The sequence below is a fragment of the Sparus aurata genome, chromosome 7, assembly GCF_900880675.1.
Source record: "Sparus aurata chromosome 7, fSpaAur1.1, whole genome shotgun sequence".
In the NCBI taxonomy this organism is placed as follows: domain Eukaryota; kingdom Metazoa; phylum Chordata; class Actinopteri; order Spariformes; family Sparidae; genus Sparus; species Sparus aurata.
The window spans coordinates 31,670,061-31,682,985 of record NC_044193.1 but is presented as its reverse complement, the minus strand read 5'-3'; the positions used below and the strand labels follow the sequence as shown (position 1 = coordinate 31,682,985).

Sequence of the window (12,925 nt, the reverse complement as noted above, 5' to 3'; positions counted from 1 at the left end):
GTGTGTTCCTGCCTTAAGTGAACATCAAGTTAATATTGATATTAATATTAAAGGTCATATTGAACACATTTTTATGTTGAAATCATGAAATAAATCACATCTATTGAGTTTGTATAAGGATAAAGAATGAAGTCATGAAATCTTTTCCTTAGAAAATTATGATTGTGCTTTAAACATTTTTAGATATTGTTGCGTAAAGGGTATGTCTGTGTAAGAAATCTGACAGTTGTTTCCAGCATCTGACAAAGGTTTGTCAGCCAATACTGTAACTTCCCTGCGATCACCTGGTAACCATGTTTCGTCATCAACACTCTTTGGTAGTTGCCAGTTTGTGGGGAGAACGAAAGTAAAAATGGCTGAATTCTACATGCACTTTCATAAAAAGGACTGGAGCTCAAATAACTGAGCTAACCTGATTTGAGGGGAATGACAAAAGTGAAAATAGGAAACATTAATTATGTGGCATTTATGTATATTGCAGTAGTTCGGTTGAAGCGCCACCCCAGAAACATTAAAAATTCCAGGTCTTGGCCTGAGTAGGCCCTGCTGTGCTAAGTTGCGTTGTATACCAACTTGTACTAGAGAATTCAGGAAACAGTCTTCATTCCAGATCAGTGTTCTCCAAAAGTGTCAGAATTTCTGTTGAAAACTTTGTGAAAGAAGCATTTCAGAAAACACACGAGAATTAAAGGGCCTTTGTCAGCTGCCTTGTGTTCATAAAACTTGAATCTCCCAATGACTTCACTATGTGGAGGCATGAGGGAGACATTTGTCGTATGATAATTCATTGAAAAGTTGGCCAGTGGCTACGTGAGTGGGATACCTCAACCAAGTCTCTCATGCCCAGGCCAAACTTTGTATCTCAGCTAATTTGGGCTGTTTTGGCAGAGACGGTTAGGGCAATGACCCATGTCATCAACCAGGGGATGGCCATGTATTGGGGGACGTCACGATGGACCTCCATGGAGATCATGGTAAGTGCACACACAAGTCTCAAAGTAGCCAGTAAATGCATTGATGGATCGATCTGGTTCTTTGTTACTGATATTCAACACTTCTTCAGTAGCTGCCAGGCCAAAATGAATTCAGGATGTAATGACCACTGTCTCACTCAATACAACCGCTTCAAACTTCAACTAGTTTAAGATGCTGCTGCAGGACTACTCTAACTCTCACTTTTAAAGCACATTTTGGCTTAGCCCTCTTATCATATTACTGACTGACTGCCCTCTTATGAGCCTGAAAGCAGCCTGAGATCGTTCGGTGGGGCTCTGTTTGTAATTCATTTGGGGTCAGAGCTCCATGTTTCTGGACAGGCTGCTGAGAGAGATAAGGAATGATGGCCCTGTTTCATCTGTTGAAAAGCTTTCTTTTGAACTGTACAACTGCCTTTTTATCAGATTTTTCTTTTCTTTTTTTTCTTTTTTTTCATGTCTTTGTAAAGCACTTGCTTTTTGAAAACTATTGTTTAAATAAAGGGTTAGTCTTTCTTTGAATGGGTCAAAAACTGTAGATAATTTACTTAAATGGTGCATAACTGTTCAGTAATCGTTCCGTGTTTGCTGTAGGAGGCGTACTCGGTGGCGCGACAGTTCAACCAGATCCCACCCATCTGTGAACAGGCAGAGTACCACATGTTCCAGAGGGAGAAGGTTGAAGTGCAACTCCCAGATCTCTTCCACAAAATAGGTGAGCAGCTGCCGTAATCTCGATAGACAGAATAATAAAGAACCTAGCCTTTTCGTTAGTATTATGTATTATGTGTGTAAGATATTGAATTTGTGAGCTGCTACTGAATGTTAATTTTGTTTTGAGGAGCCAGAATATGGCCAGAACTTTAGTTTGAACAATCAAGAAATGAATTTTATCCGCAGAATTTACAGAGACAAGACACACAGTGTGTTGACATTATACAAAAGACGTCTATGTATCTACTGAACTAACTAACATTAGCTAGCTACAGCCAAGGACTGCTAACAAAAAGTAGCAGTTGTTGGTTACTCTGGTGATATGCTGCATTTTCTGGATATATTACGCTAGTTATACCTTTAGGGCATGGGATTCTTTTTTAAAGTATCACTGATCATTACTTTAAATCTAGAGGCTAACCCTGTAATATGTGATTTGGCCCACTACCTCCAGGTATTGGAGCTATGACATGGTCTCCACTGGCCTGTGGGATCATCTCAGGGAAGTATACGAAAGGGATCCCCCCTTATTCACGAGCCTCGCTCAAGGTAACAGTTCTCCTTATGTTCTTCTATTGTGTGATATCCTTGTGAATATTTAGCCTGTGTCTTTTACATCTGATTAATCCTTGTCTTTACCCACTGCCTTTGTTTTACCTTTTTCAAATTCTAACTAGCAATCAGAAGTAAACTCATTAGCGAGCAAGCAAAAACATTTTTAAATAGAATAGATATGTTCGACCAAAATAAATTACAAGTAAGTTCTCACTTTAGCTCCCATTGTATTTAGGCACGCAAAATACTTGTGTTGATGAGTTGAGGTTTGAGGTGCTTGAGGTGAACGTGGTGCTCACATCTGAATCACAATTTGATTTTGGAATAGATTTTTTTCAAAGGAGCAAATTGGTTTGAACTGATTCTGAGTTTTACACTTTGATATTGATGAGGGAGGAATCATTAAAAGTTGTTGTATTCCTCAACCAAGACCTGTTCACACGTAACAGTGTGACAAAGAGCGGCCTCACTGAAGAAAGAAATAAGTACTGGGCAGGTCATCCTTTGTTGCATTCTGGATTGGAAACACTACTAGTATCTTAAGCCCTCAGCTCTGTCATGTGTTATTTGCAACAGGGCTATCAGTGGATGAAGGACAAGATCCTGAGTGAGGAGGGGCACCGTCAGCAGGTGAAGCTGAAAGAGCTGCAGGCAGTTGCAGAGCGACTAGGCTGCACTCTGCCCCAACTGGCTATTGGTAAAAACAAACTGTCTTTACCTCAGTCATATCCTTCAGGGTAGTTTTCCATGTTTTCTTTTACAATAACTTGATTAAACTTCATCACACATTACAGAAGACTTTATCTATGGTTTGACTAATTCTCATATATCATAATGATGTCTTTTATTTCCTCTGTACTGTGGTAACCTGTTACTAGAGGAGCTTTATAGATATCCTCCATGTCATAACTTTTATAGCTTTGTGGATCACCCAAAGTATGACGGCTTCAGATAGGACAGTAATGATATTGGACAATGAATTTGCTGATTTTATTGTTTATCAGCTCACAAAAAGTATGCCAATTAGTGGGTGTGTCACGATCTCGATTTTAAGTCAGAAATCAAAATACCATCACAATCTCGACCTTTGGTGGAATTGAGGATTTAGCCATACCCCAAGTGTCGCTTCCGGGAGGCGTGCCAAGAAGGAACAAAAAAACACAGCATGTTGTAGTGAATTCATGTTGGATCCTGGCAAGGCAACAGAGTCAAATTTTGGACAAACGCAGCCCGACACCACGTTGCGGTGGCCAGTCACATAAGTTGGCGATCAAACTACGAGTGAAGGCACAGTGGAGTGTAAGAAATGTGTTGTGTGTATTCACTCAGTTTGGCTTTGTGCAGAAATTTAAAACACATCAGTGGATGCTGACAACCACTTCTGGACCGGCATGTTTAACCTACTGCGGCAGAGGCATGACAGGAGATCATAAACAGTGTAGAACAGGTCAGTCGCAGGGCACGTGATTTAGCATGAATAAATACTGCAGAGGAAGGCAAAAGACAATTCTCTGTGTAGCATTAAGTATCACTTTCACGTCAGACCGTTCTGATGTACCAGTTTAAAACACAGTAATGACTGTAATGACAATGTGTTGATGAGGACAAACAATCACTAGTAGGTCTAGAAGTCACTTTCTGTAGAAGGTTTGTTAAGTTAAAGGTAAAACAGTCAGTTGGTCTCCTGCAAATCTACCCAACCACTAGATGTATGTACACTCTCTCACACACACACACACACACACACACACACACACTAGTGACTTCATTAAATAGAGTAATGACATGTTTTGTTGTTTATGGAACGTGTCAATTGAAAGATGAAACATGTATAATTTCATCTCTAAAGTTACACAGTCATGCTTCAAAGTGCTGGTCCATCCGAATGAGCTCAGTACATAACTATACAGGTAGTTTATGCTTTATTTGTCCAGGCTCCATTTTATTTCTTTTATCAGAGTTTGTCTTGCCTCAGACAGTTGACTTATAACAATAAGCATCCATGAGTATGGTGGACTGATACTGCCAAAATAAAAAAGAAAGAGCCTAATCAGTGGCTCAAAAAGAAAAGTAATATGCTGTTGGTCCGTTAACTCAGTAACTCACTTAAATTAACTCTTTCTGGACCTGAAACGTTTACCTCATCTCAGGCTTAACATACATAGAGTTTACAGTAAATCTGTTTCTGAAGTAAAGCCCATGAGTTCATTCAACAATTGCTGCTGAGCGACTGCATTCAGCTTTTCTTCCTGTGCTGCAAATTCCCACAGCGTGGTGCCTGAAGAATGAAGGGGTGAACTCTGTTCTGCTGGGAGCTTCCACAACTGACCAGCTGATGGAGAACATCAGAGCAATACAGGTCAGAAGACATACAGGTGGACAACAACATTAAATGGTTCCAAACAGTCTCGATTAGTCAGTGTTTGGAATGCTTCAGGTCCACATAAAGTTTTTTCCCCTGAGTGCCAGTGTCTTTTTTTCCAGTGTTTCTGAGGAGAGCATGCTGCTAGAGAAAAAGTGTTGCTCCTAGAAGGCTTCGTCAGAGTGTTCTGCCTTTTTTCGCGTGTCCATTCCGAGGGCTTCAAGTTGAAAATCTCTTTTCACTTTTCAGAAAGGCACGGGTGGCATCACTATTGCTCCTTTTCGTTTTCCTGGAAACATTAATGATATTCATCCTATTTTTGTTTCCTACGGATCATGTCATGCATCCACTTCCTCCTTGCTCTCCACTGATAGCTGGAGCTGTGACAGTGTGGACATCACCACTATTAAGCTTGTCATCCACTAAACCTTATGAGGGCAAGCGCATCCTAAAAAAGAAATGATGGCAAATACAAAATGAACAGCTGGTAAAGCAAAAAGCAATAGGGACAAATACAAATAAGTATTCAATCCATTATTGCCTTTTAGTTGTGGTCCGTTTTCAAATGGACTTTTTTAGATTCAGACCAAAGTCACATGGACCTACAGCCTCAGGATTGTTGGGGAACAAAAGGTGAGCTTTAATTAAACAAAGCTGAATGCAACAAAACAGCAAGACAAAGTAGCAAAATAAAACAGTTCAAGAAAGTGCAATGAAAAAGGCAAAGTAAAAATATAGGAAAACCAGAACTCACAATCCGAAAAACACATTCCAATGGGAAGACTGGACCAGAGTCCAACTGAAGCTGGTCAGGAGGGGGGCCAAAGTCCAAGTAATGCTGGGAGGGTGGAGTCGAGGGCTGAGACCCTCAGGAGGACGACGGCAGGGTCGAAGGCTGAGACGATTAGGAGGCTGATGGAAGGGGCGAAGGCTGACACGATCAGGAGGCCGAAGGCGGGTACGAAGGCTGAGACCCTCTGGAGGCTGACGGTGAGGGCGAAGGCTTAGACCTTCTGGAGGCCGATGGCGGTGGCGAAGGCTGAGACCCTCTGAAGGCCGGCGATGAAGGTGTAGGCGCAGGCTGGCAGTCTCTGGAGGCCGGCGGCGCAGGCTTTCCAGAGGCCAGTGGTGAAGACGAAGGCTGAGTCCTTCAGGAGGCGAAGGTGCAAGCCCTCTGGAGGCTGGGGGTGTAGGCTGGGATCTACTGGAAGCCGGCGGCAGAGATGAAGGCTGAAACTTTCTGGAAGCCAAACTGCCAACTGAACAACCCTCCTGGACCTTGCCAGGGCCACTGAAGGAGGATTACTGGGGAACATCAGCCTGGGAGCTGACGAAGGTTTTACAGGGAGGTGGCGGCCTGGGAGCCGACGGAGGTTCACAGGGAGGTGGCGGCCTGGGAGCCGACGGAGGTTCACAGGGAGGTGTAGGCCTAAGAGCCATTGAAGGACAACTAGGAGGTGTCAGCCTGGGAGCCAACAGTGAGTGGCCGGACTCAGCCGGGCCTCCGACCGAGGAACAGGAACAGGTGTCTGTTGTGCCTCTGACTGGGAGCCCTTGCCAGGTGTCGCCTGGACCGCCGGCGTAGCAACACTGGCAGGTATCGGCAGGACCACCCACAGAGGAGCTGGAACAGGACTCGGCCGGGCCTCCGGTGGAGGTGCTTGGACAGGACTGGGCCGGACCTCCGGTGGAGGGGCTGGGACAGGACTAGGCCGGACCTCCGGTCAATGGGCTGGGACAGGACTGGGCCGGACCTCCGACCGAGGAGCAGGGGCTGGACTTGGCCCGGGCCTCTGACTGAGGAGCAGGGACAGAGACTTCTGGGCCGCCGGCTGAGAACCACTAGAAGGTGTCGACCGGGCAGCCGACGGAGAACCACTGGCAGGTGTCAGCCTGGGTGTCAGCCACGCCATCAGCAGAACAAACCTGGCAAGCGTTGGCTGGGCAGCTGACAATGGAGCTAGGGCTCCAGAGCCAGAGTTCAGGGGGCCAGGACACGACCGGGAACATCGCTTTCTTGGTGGGGGTACGTTGTAGGCAAGGCAGGGTCCCCAGAAAGGGTCTGCAGATGGTTTGTCTGGGGTTGAGACTGAGGCCTGGGCTGGTAGCAGGGCTGGGGCTGAGGCCTGGGTTTGGGCTGGTAGCTGGGCTGTGGCTGAGGCATTGGCTGGGGCTCCAGAGCCTGACTTCAGGGAGCCAGGACGCGGACGGGCTCGTCGCTTTTTCGGTGGGGGCACTTTGTAGGCCAGCCGGGTTCCCCAGAAAGGAGACATTTCAGCAATGGCAGGCCCTGGGGAGGACGGGAGGCCAACAGGCTGGTGGCTAGCAGTAATATGAGGGGCCCTGCCAACAGGATTCATCATGAAGTCCTGATACCAGCGAAAAATTTCTAGGCCAGTAACTGCTGGGTCCATTTTTCTTGGTACGTCGATTCTGACACTGGGGTTTAAAGGGGATAGCTAAGGAGATAGGAGGTGGACCCAAATGCAGTTACTCACAGAACAGGATTGAGGGGGAACAAATGCGAGCTTTAATTAAACAAAGCTGAATGCAACAAAACAGCAAGACAAAGTAACAAAATAAAACAGTTCAAAAAAGTGCAATGAAAAAGGCAAAGTACAAATCAAAAATCAAGAACTCACAATCCAAAAAACACATACCATGGGGAGACTGGAGACAGAAGGAACTCTGGAAGGACATGGCACAGACAGAAGCAGAAGCAGGAACAGAAGCAATGAATGGACAGACACCAGAGGGAAGACAGCTGCTGTGTCCCAATTCAGGGACAGGAAGAGGAGAAGCGGCTCTGGTTTATCTCTGGCTATGGAGGACTATGGAGAGTTAAATCTGTTATTGAACCCACAATAATGTTATCAATATTATCATTATTAGCCAGCTAACAGCTATTGCTATTCAGATCATCATCACACTAACATTTGTCACAGTGCTGAATCTCATGACTAACATATCCATCATAAATTTTAACCTCACCTGTGAATTTCCAGCCTCTCTTTCAGCTTCTCCTCCTCTATCTCCTCCAGCCTCTCTTCCTTCATCTGCTCCAGCCTCTCCTTCTCTACCTCCTCCTGCCTCTCTTCCTCTACCTTCTCTGGCCTCTCTTCCTCCATCTCCTCCAGCCTGTCTTCCTTCATCTGCTCCAGCCTCTCCTTCTCTACCTCCTCCTGCCTCTCTTCCTCTACCTTCTCTGGCCTCTCCTCCTCCATCTCCTCCAGCCTCTCTGCTGTCTGTCACCTTACAAAAATATGTTGATGCATGACATATGAACAGATACATTAGGGATACAATAATCATAGAGCTTGATGGTACAGTTATTGCCTGAGCAAAAAGGCTTTAACTAAATAATGATATTACCTAATATAAATTAATTATATTTTATAATTATAAAATCACACGATCATCTAGAATGTAGTTTTTTTGTATTTCCACCACAAAGTTTCTTCATTTGTGTTTTTAAACCGTTGCTCACTTCTACACAAATACATGAAAATAAGAATGAAAAATAACTTTAAAAAAGTGTATCTCTTTGGCATTAAATATTTTAAATCACTTATTACTATAAGATTACTTTTATTCAATATCTGTATTGTTGAGCCTCTACCTATAAACCCTTGAAGTAACTTACACTTTGACTCCTAAAGAAGTCTCTTATATTCAGCACACACGCACGCACACACGTACACTCACGCAAACAGACACAAACACAAATGTAAATGACACCACTGATATTAAAATCCGTCTAGCTGACGTGACCCAGGAAGAACAAATGCTGAACATGTTGACAACTTAGACTCGCAGTTGCAGATAACATGCACTGCCTCTCGTCCGGTCCAACTAGCAGGTTGCATGAAGCTTTTACAAGCAGAAGGAGTGACAGCGTGGACAGCCAATCACAAGTAAGTTAGCTAGAAACCGGCAGCCGATCAGGGAGCGATATTTAGGCTAACCCTTTGTGTGCCATAATCATTGACTAAACACTATGGACAGCAGTTGTATTGATAATGAGTACACAGTAGCGGCTGAATATTGTTAGAGACGTGTCCCTAGTGTCCCTACCCAATTCTACGCCCATGGCCACATATGGTTTTATTTTAATTTTAAAGGCATTATTCCTATATAAAGTGTTTGGGAGATACTTTTCTTTGTTGTAATTATTAATATAAATATATACTAGAAATTGCCTCTTTCTTAAGAAATTCTTAATGGCATGGCAGCCGTCGATCGAGTCATAACTGCAAACCCAGTTGATGGATGATGTGGTTGACAGAGGAGACTGGACCCTAGAGATGGAATTTATGGCTCTTTGAGGGGAGCCGGATCTTGGTGAGCCATTCCTTTCAAAGAGCCGTTCAAAAAACTGGCTCATTTGACTGATTTTTAAATGTTTTAAATTTTAAGAGGCCAGCCTGGTGGTCACTCATTTTATCTTGGAAATAATCACTGGGAGGTATGATGGGGTGAGATTTGGAACAAAACTGTCATCCTCCTAATTAAGACCGCTGCAGCTGCTCTGCCTTCCGGCAGGGGCAGTCACTGAGCAAAGGAGGAGCACACAGTGATATTAAAAAAAAGAATAAAAAAAAAGAACGGTTCCCAGCTGCGACTCGGATCCCATCGTTCATGTTAACGAGCCGTTCAATAGAATCGGTTCTTTCGTGAACGTCACAACACTACTGGACCCCAAACACCCTGAGTACCGACCCAGATGATGTCTTACTCACACCATCCAGCCCAGCAGCACTGCAGGGACTCCTGCTCAGCCTGTTACTGTACATCATCTGTAACTGTTTTAATATTGTTTTTAATAATTGATTTTGTTAATAGTGAATAATAATCTGTAAATAGTTATTTATGCTGTAATTTTGTAAATAGTTGTAAATGTACGTTTAAATACGTACACATACAATTGTACATTTAAAAACGAGATCTGCGCCACTTGAGGTTTATTTATTTCTTCTCTTCGGGCGCGCAATGAATCTTGGGATATGTGAGACCACGAAGGGTGCACGCTCCAAAAACAGGTAAAAGCAGGACGCATTTGTGGGATGCGTTATGGGAACCCTTTGAATTGGGACATCCTTCCTTCACGCGGTGTTGTGACGTAATTGCACTTCGAATGCGCACTCAAATGCATACTCAAAGTTTGCAGACTCTGAATTGGGACACAGCCAGCAACTATATACACAGACACTAATGACATGAGGAGGAACAGGTGAGGTGGCGCAGCAGGTGGGAACACTTTGGCTGATGAGCAGCACACTGAAAAGCGTAACAGACAGGGGGAGACACGCACCAAGAATGAAGGGAAAGACAGGGAAGAACACAGGACACTGAAAGGAGACAAGAGGGCATAGAATTCAAAACAAAAGAAACAAGAAGACACAGAACCATGACAATTTATTGTTGTTCCTTACACTGTCTCTGTCAAGATACCTGGACACAGCATCTTTAATAACCCTTTGGCGGCTTTTGTTCAGTGCTGGCTGGTAATCTGCAGAGATATGGACTCGAGTGATTATGACTTGGACTACAGTCGTACTGAATTACTGTTTTGATGAATTAGAACTTGAATGGACAGAAAATAAATGGCTTTAGACTCAACTTGGAAGTTAAAGACTTGTGACAAGACTTGTCTTGAGACATGATAACATGTACAGTTTGTCTGTGTACATCTTATGTTTCAGTTCTGTTGTTTGTTATAAATGTGTTGATTTTTACACAGTTGGTTTTGCACTTGGGTCAGGTATTTAAAGTAGTGTGTCAGGCATGCCCAAACACACAACAAATTCACAATGACACTGATGACAAGCAGATGGATTGTTTTCTTTTCTCTTGGTCCAGTTAAAATGAAGGCTTTCACAACAGCTGCAATGGTCCTTCTTGATACTCAGAATTAGACGCCTGACTCTAATAAAAGGCAATTTCAAGTAAAAAACTGGTTCTCTCTGCATTTCAGATAAATACAAGAATTGAGTTAACTTTTGTCTCATCTTATTCCCCAGATTCTTCCAAAGTTATCTCTGTCCATCATATCTGAAGTGGAGAACCTCTTGGGAAACAAGCCCTACAGTAAAAAGGACTTTCGATCCTAGAAGCACCAGTGATGAACTGTCACTACGTCACTACGAAAAATGATGACTATGAACAAGAGACAGCAACACACCCATGCAGCGAACAGAGAATCATCTGGACCCTGTTTTCAAAGGACATATCAGTCAAGTCAATAATCACATTTGCACTTAATGCCACTTAATAATATCAGGTTTACAATATGCAGTTTGAGTATTGCCCTGATTGAAACAACTCCGTAGGAAACACTGTGTTCAATCAGCTGAGTCACTGAAGCACTGAAAAACACTGACTACAGGTTGTTGCCTCAGCATGTCACATAGTGCAACTTACAAAATAAATGTGTTGGATTTATATGTAATTGAACACGTGGTAAACCTACTGAGCACAAAACATTCAGCTATTGTAGTGTCATAACATGAGTCTTGCTCAAATGCTGTGAATACTAGTATTTTAATTTAACTTTAATTTTGAATCACTCTTTTCCAGACTTGTTTAGTTTTAGTTTTTCACAGTTTGGGCATTTTGTTTTAGTTACATGAATATAGCAATGTTTTAATCAATGCATGTTTTATCTTCTGTTGGACCTTTATTAAAATCTTTACTGTGACCTTTTGTCAAACACTTTTCAGTGAAGCCTGAAGTTTTCCCTGAAAAAAGTACAATATCCATAAGACGATGATAACATTTCACAGAGAACAGAATTCAAAGCTCTTTTTATCTTCTAGTTAGTTACGTATGTAATATATGGACAGAAATTTAGTTCGAAACAAATAACATTTTCAACAGATTGTGAAGAGACAACAGTAATGATGTCATGTAAAAGAAATCTATGTACTGTGTTGCAGAAATGTGTACTGAAGTTAGCATGCTAACCAGCTAGCCTCTGCCTCTCCTGTCTCGCAAAACCACTATAAACCTCATGAGGCGATAGTTCGACACCCCCTATAGTTTCTGTTAACAAACAAGGATAGTTATTATACACCCTGCGATCAGCTGGCGACTCATCCAGGGTGTACCCTGCCCTCGCCCATAGAGAAACTGGGATTGGCTCCAGAAAACCTGCGACCCCTTGAAAGGGGGGATAAAATGCAGTAACATCCCATGCGACCCTCACGGATAAGCGAAAGAAAATGAGATGAGAGATTCTAAAGTCTAACCATGTCAAGTGACATTAAAACAATAGGACTGGGACTTCTGGGAATGGGAATTGACATCCAATAAAGATATTTACAAAGTGTAAACACTCTGAGTCTCTGTGACATTTCTGAAGAACACAACATGCAATTTTGCTTAAGAGATGGCTGCATTGAAACAACTGGCAGAAAATACACCAAACCTGTATAATAGACACTAACTTCTGAACAATTATGACTTGTTTTCTAATATTTAATCATGGATGGTACACTAGCAGAGATAAGAGCTTTTTTAGCAGGAAGAATATATGTGATAAAAACATACACTGAGTACAGTTTAATTTCAATTATTTGGCCATCTGGTCTGAGCAACAGGAATAAGGAAACCTCTCAATTATAAGCATTAGACTCATTTCAAATGACACTTTTTAGTAAAATGTGATTTCTGTTTTATCAAAAAACAAATAAAATTGAATAATGGGCCCTCGCAGTCCATACGCATTGGGGCATGCTGCATACCCGGCCCTATTGCCTGCTTATTGTATACGCATGTCTTAACTGTCCATGTTTCGGACAGTGCAGGAAGGGGTTAAATGTCATTTCCTGTGTCCAACATGTGGAGCTGTGACTACGACTGTATATTGGCCTATGTGCTCAGGGCTGGACTGTTATCAAACATGTGAAGTTTGGTCAAGATAGGAATGAGGAAATAGTTCCTTTATAATTTGTTGGCCCTCTCCTGCCGGTCATAATACGCATACTGAATTTCATTCATGTATGTACATGTAGGAGGTGGGGCTTTTTCAATAATCCAGGGGGCGCAATAGAGTCCCGTGGTGACACTTTTCACCAGCTATCGTCAGGAGGGCATTGGCAACAATTGTACCAAGTTTCATGTTTATCGGTCCAACCATTGTGGAGATATAAAATACTTCAATTTAAAGAGCGCCACCTACTGGTCATCAGCCAAGATTTTGCAGAGAGCCTTAGGGACTCATAGGGAAGTAGTATCATGAGTTTCATGTCATTCGGACTGACCAATGTGGAGATATGCAACACTTCCTGTTTGGAGCGAAATCTGCAGGAAGTTGTTATTT

The 12,925-nt window shown here is 42.9% G+C and overlaps 1 protein-coding gene across 3 annotated transcripts in view; it reads left to right on the top strand.

Moving 5' to 3' along the window:
• Positions 1-11,931, top strand: part of LOC115584869 (voltage-gated potassium channel subunit beta-2-like) — a 68,547-nt gene extending 56,616 nt beyond the window's left edge. For all 3 annotated transcript variants that reach the window (XM_030422735.1, XM_030422736.1, XM_030422737.1), the window contains 6 exons: positions 889-974; positions 1,569-1,689; positions 2,143-2,237; positions 2,820-2,940; positions 4,514-4,602; positions 10,626-11,931. In XM_030422735.1, the coding sequence (XP_030278595.1) occupies positions 889-974; positions 1,569-1,689; positions 2,143-2,237; positions 2,820-2,940; positions 4,514-4,602; positions 10,626-10,715 (602 nt within the window). In that variant the 3' untranslated portion in view covers positions 10,716-11,931. The remainder of the gene's footprint in view (positions 1-888; positions 975-1,568; positions 1,690-2,142; positions 2,238-2,819; positions 2,941-4,513; positions 4,603-10,625) is intronic.
• Positions 11,932-12,925: the final 994 nt, after the last annotated feature.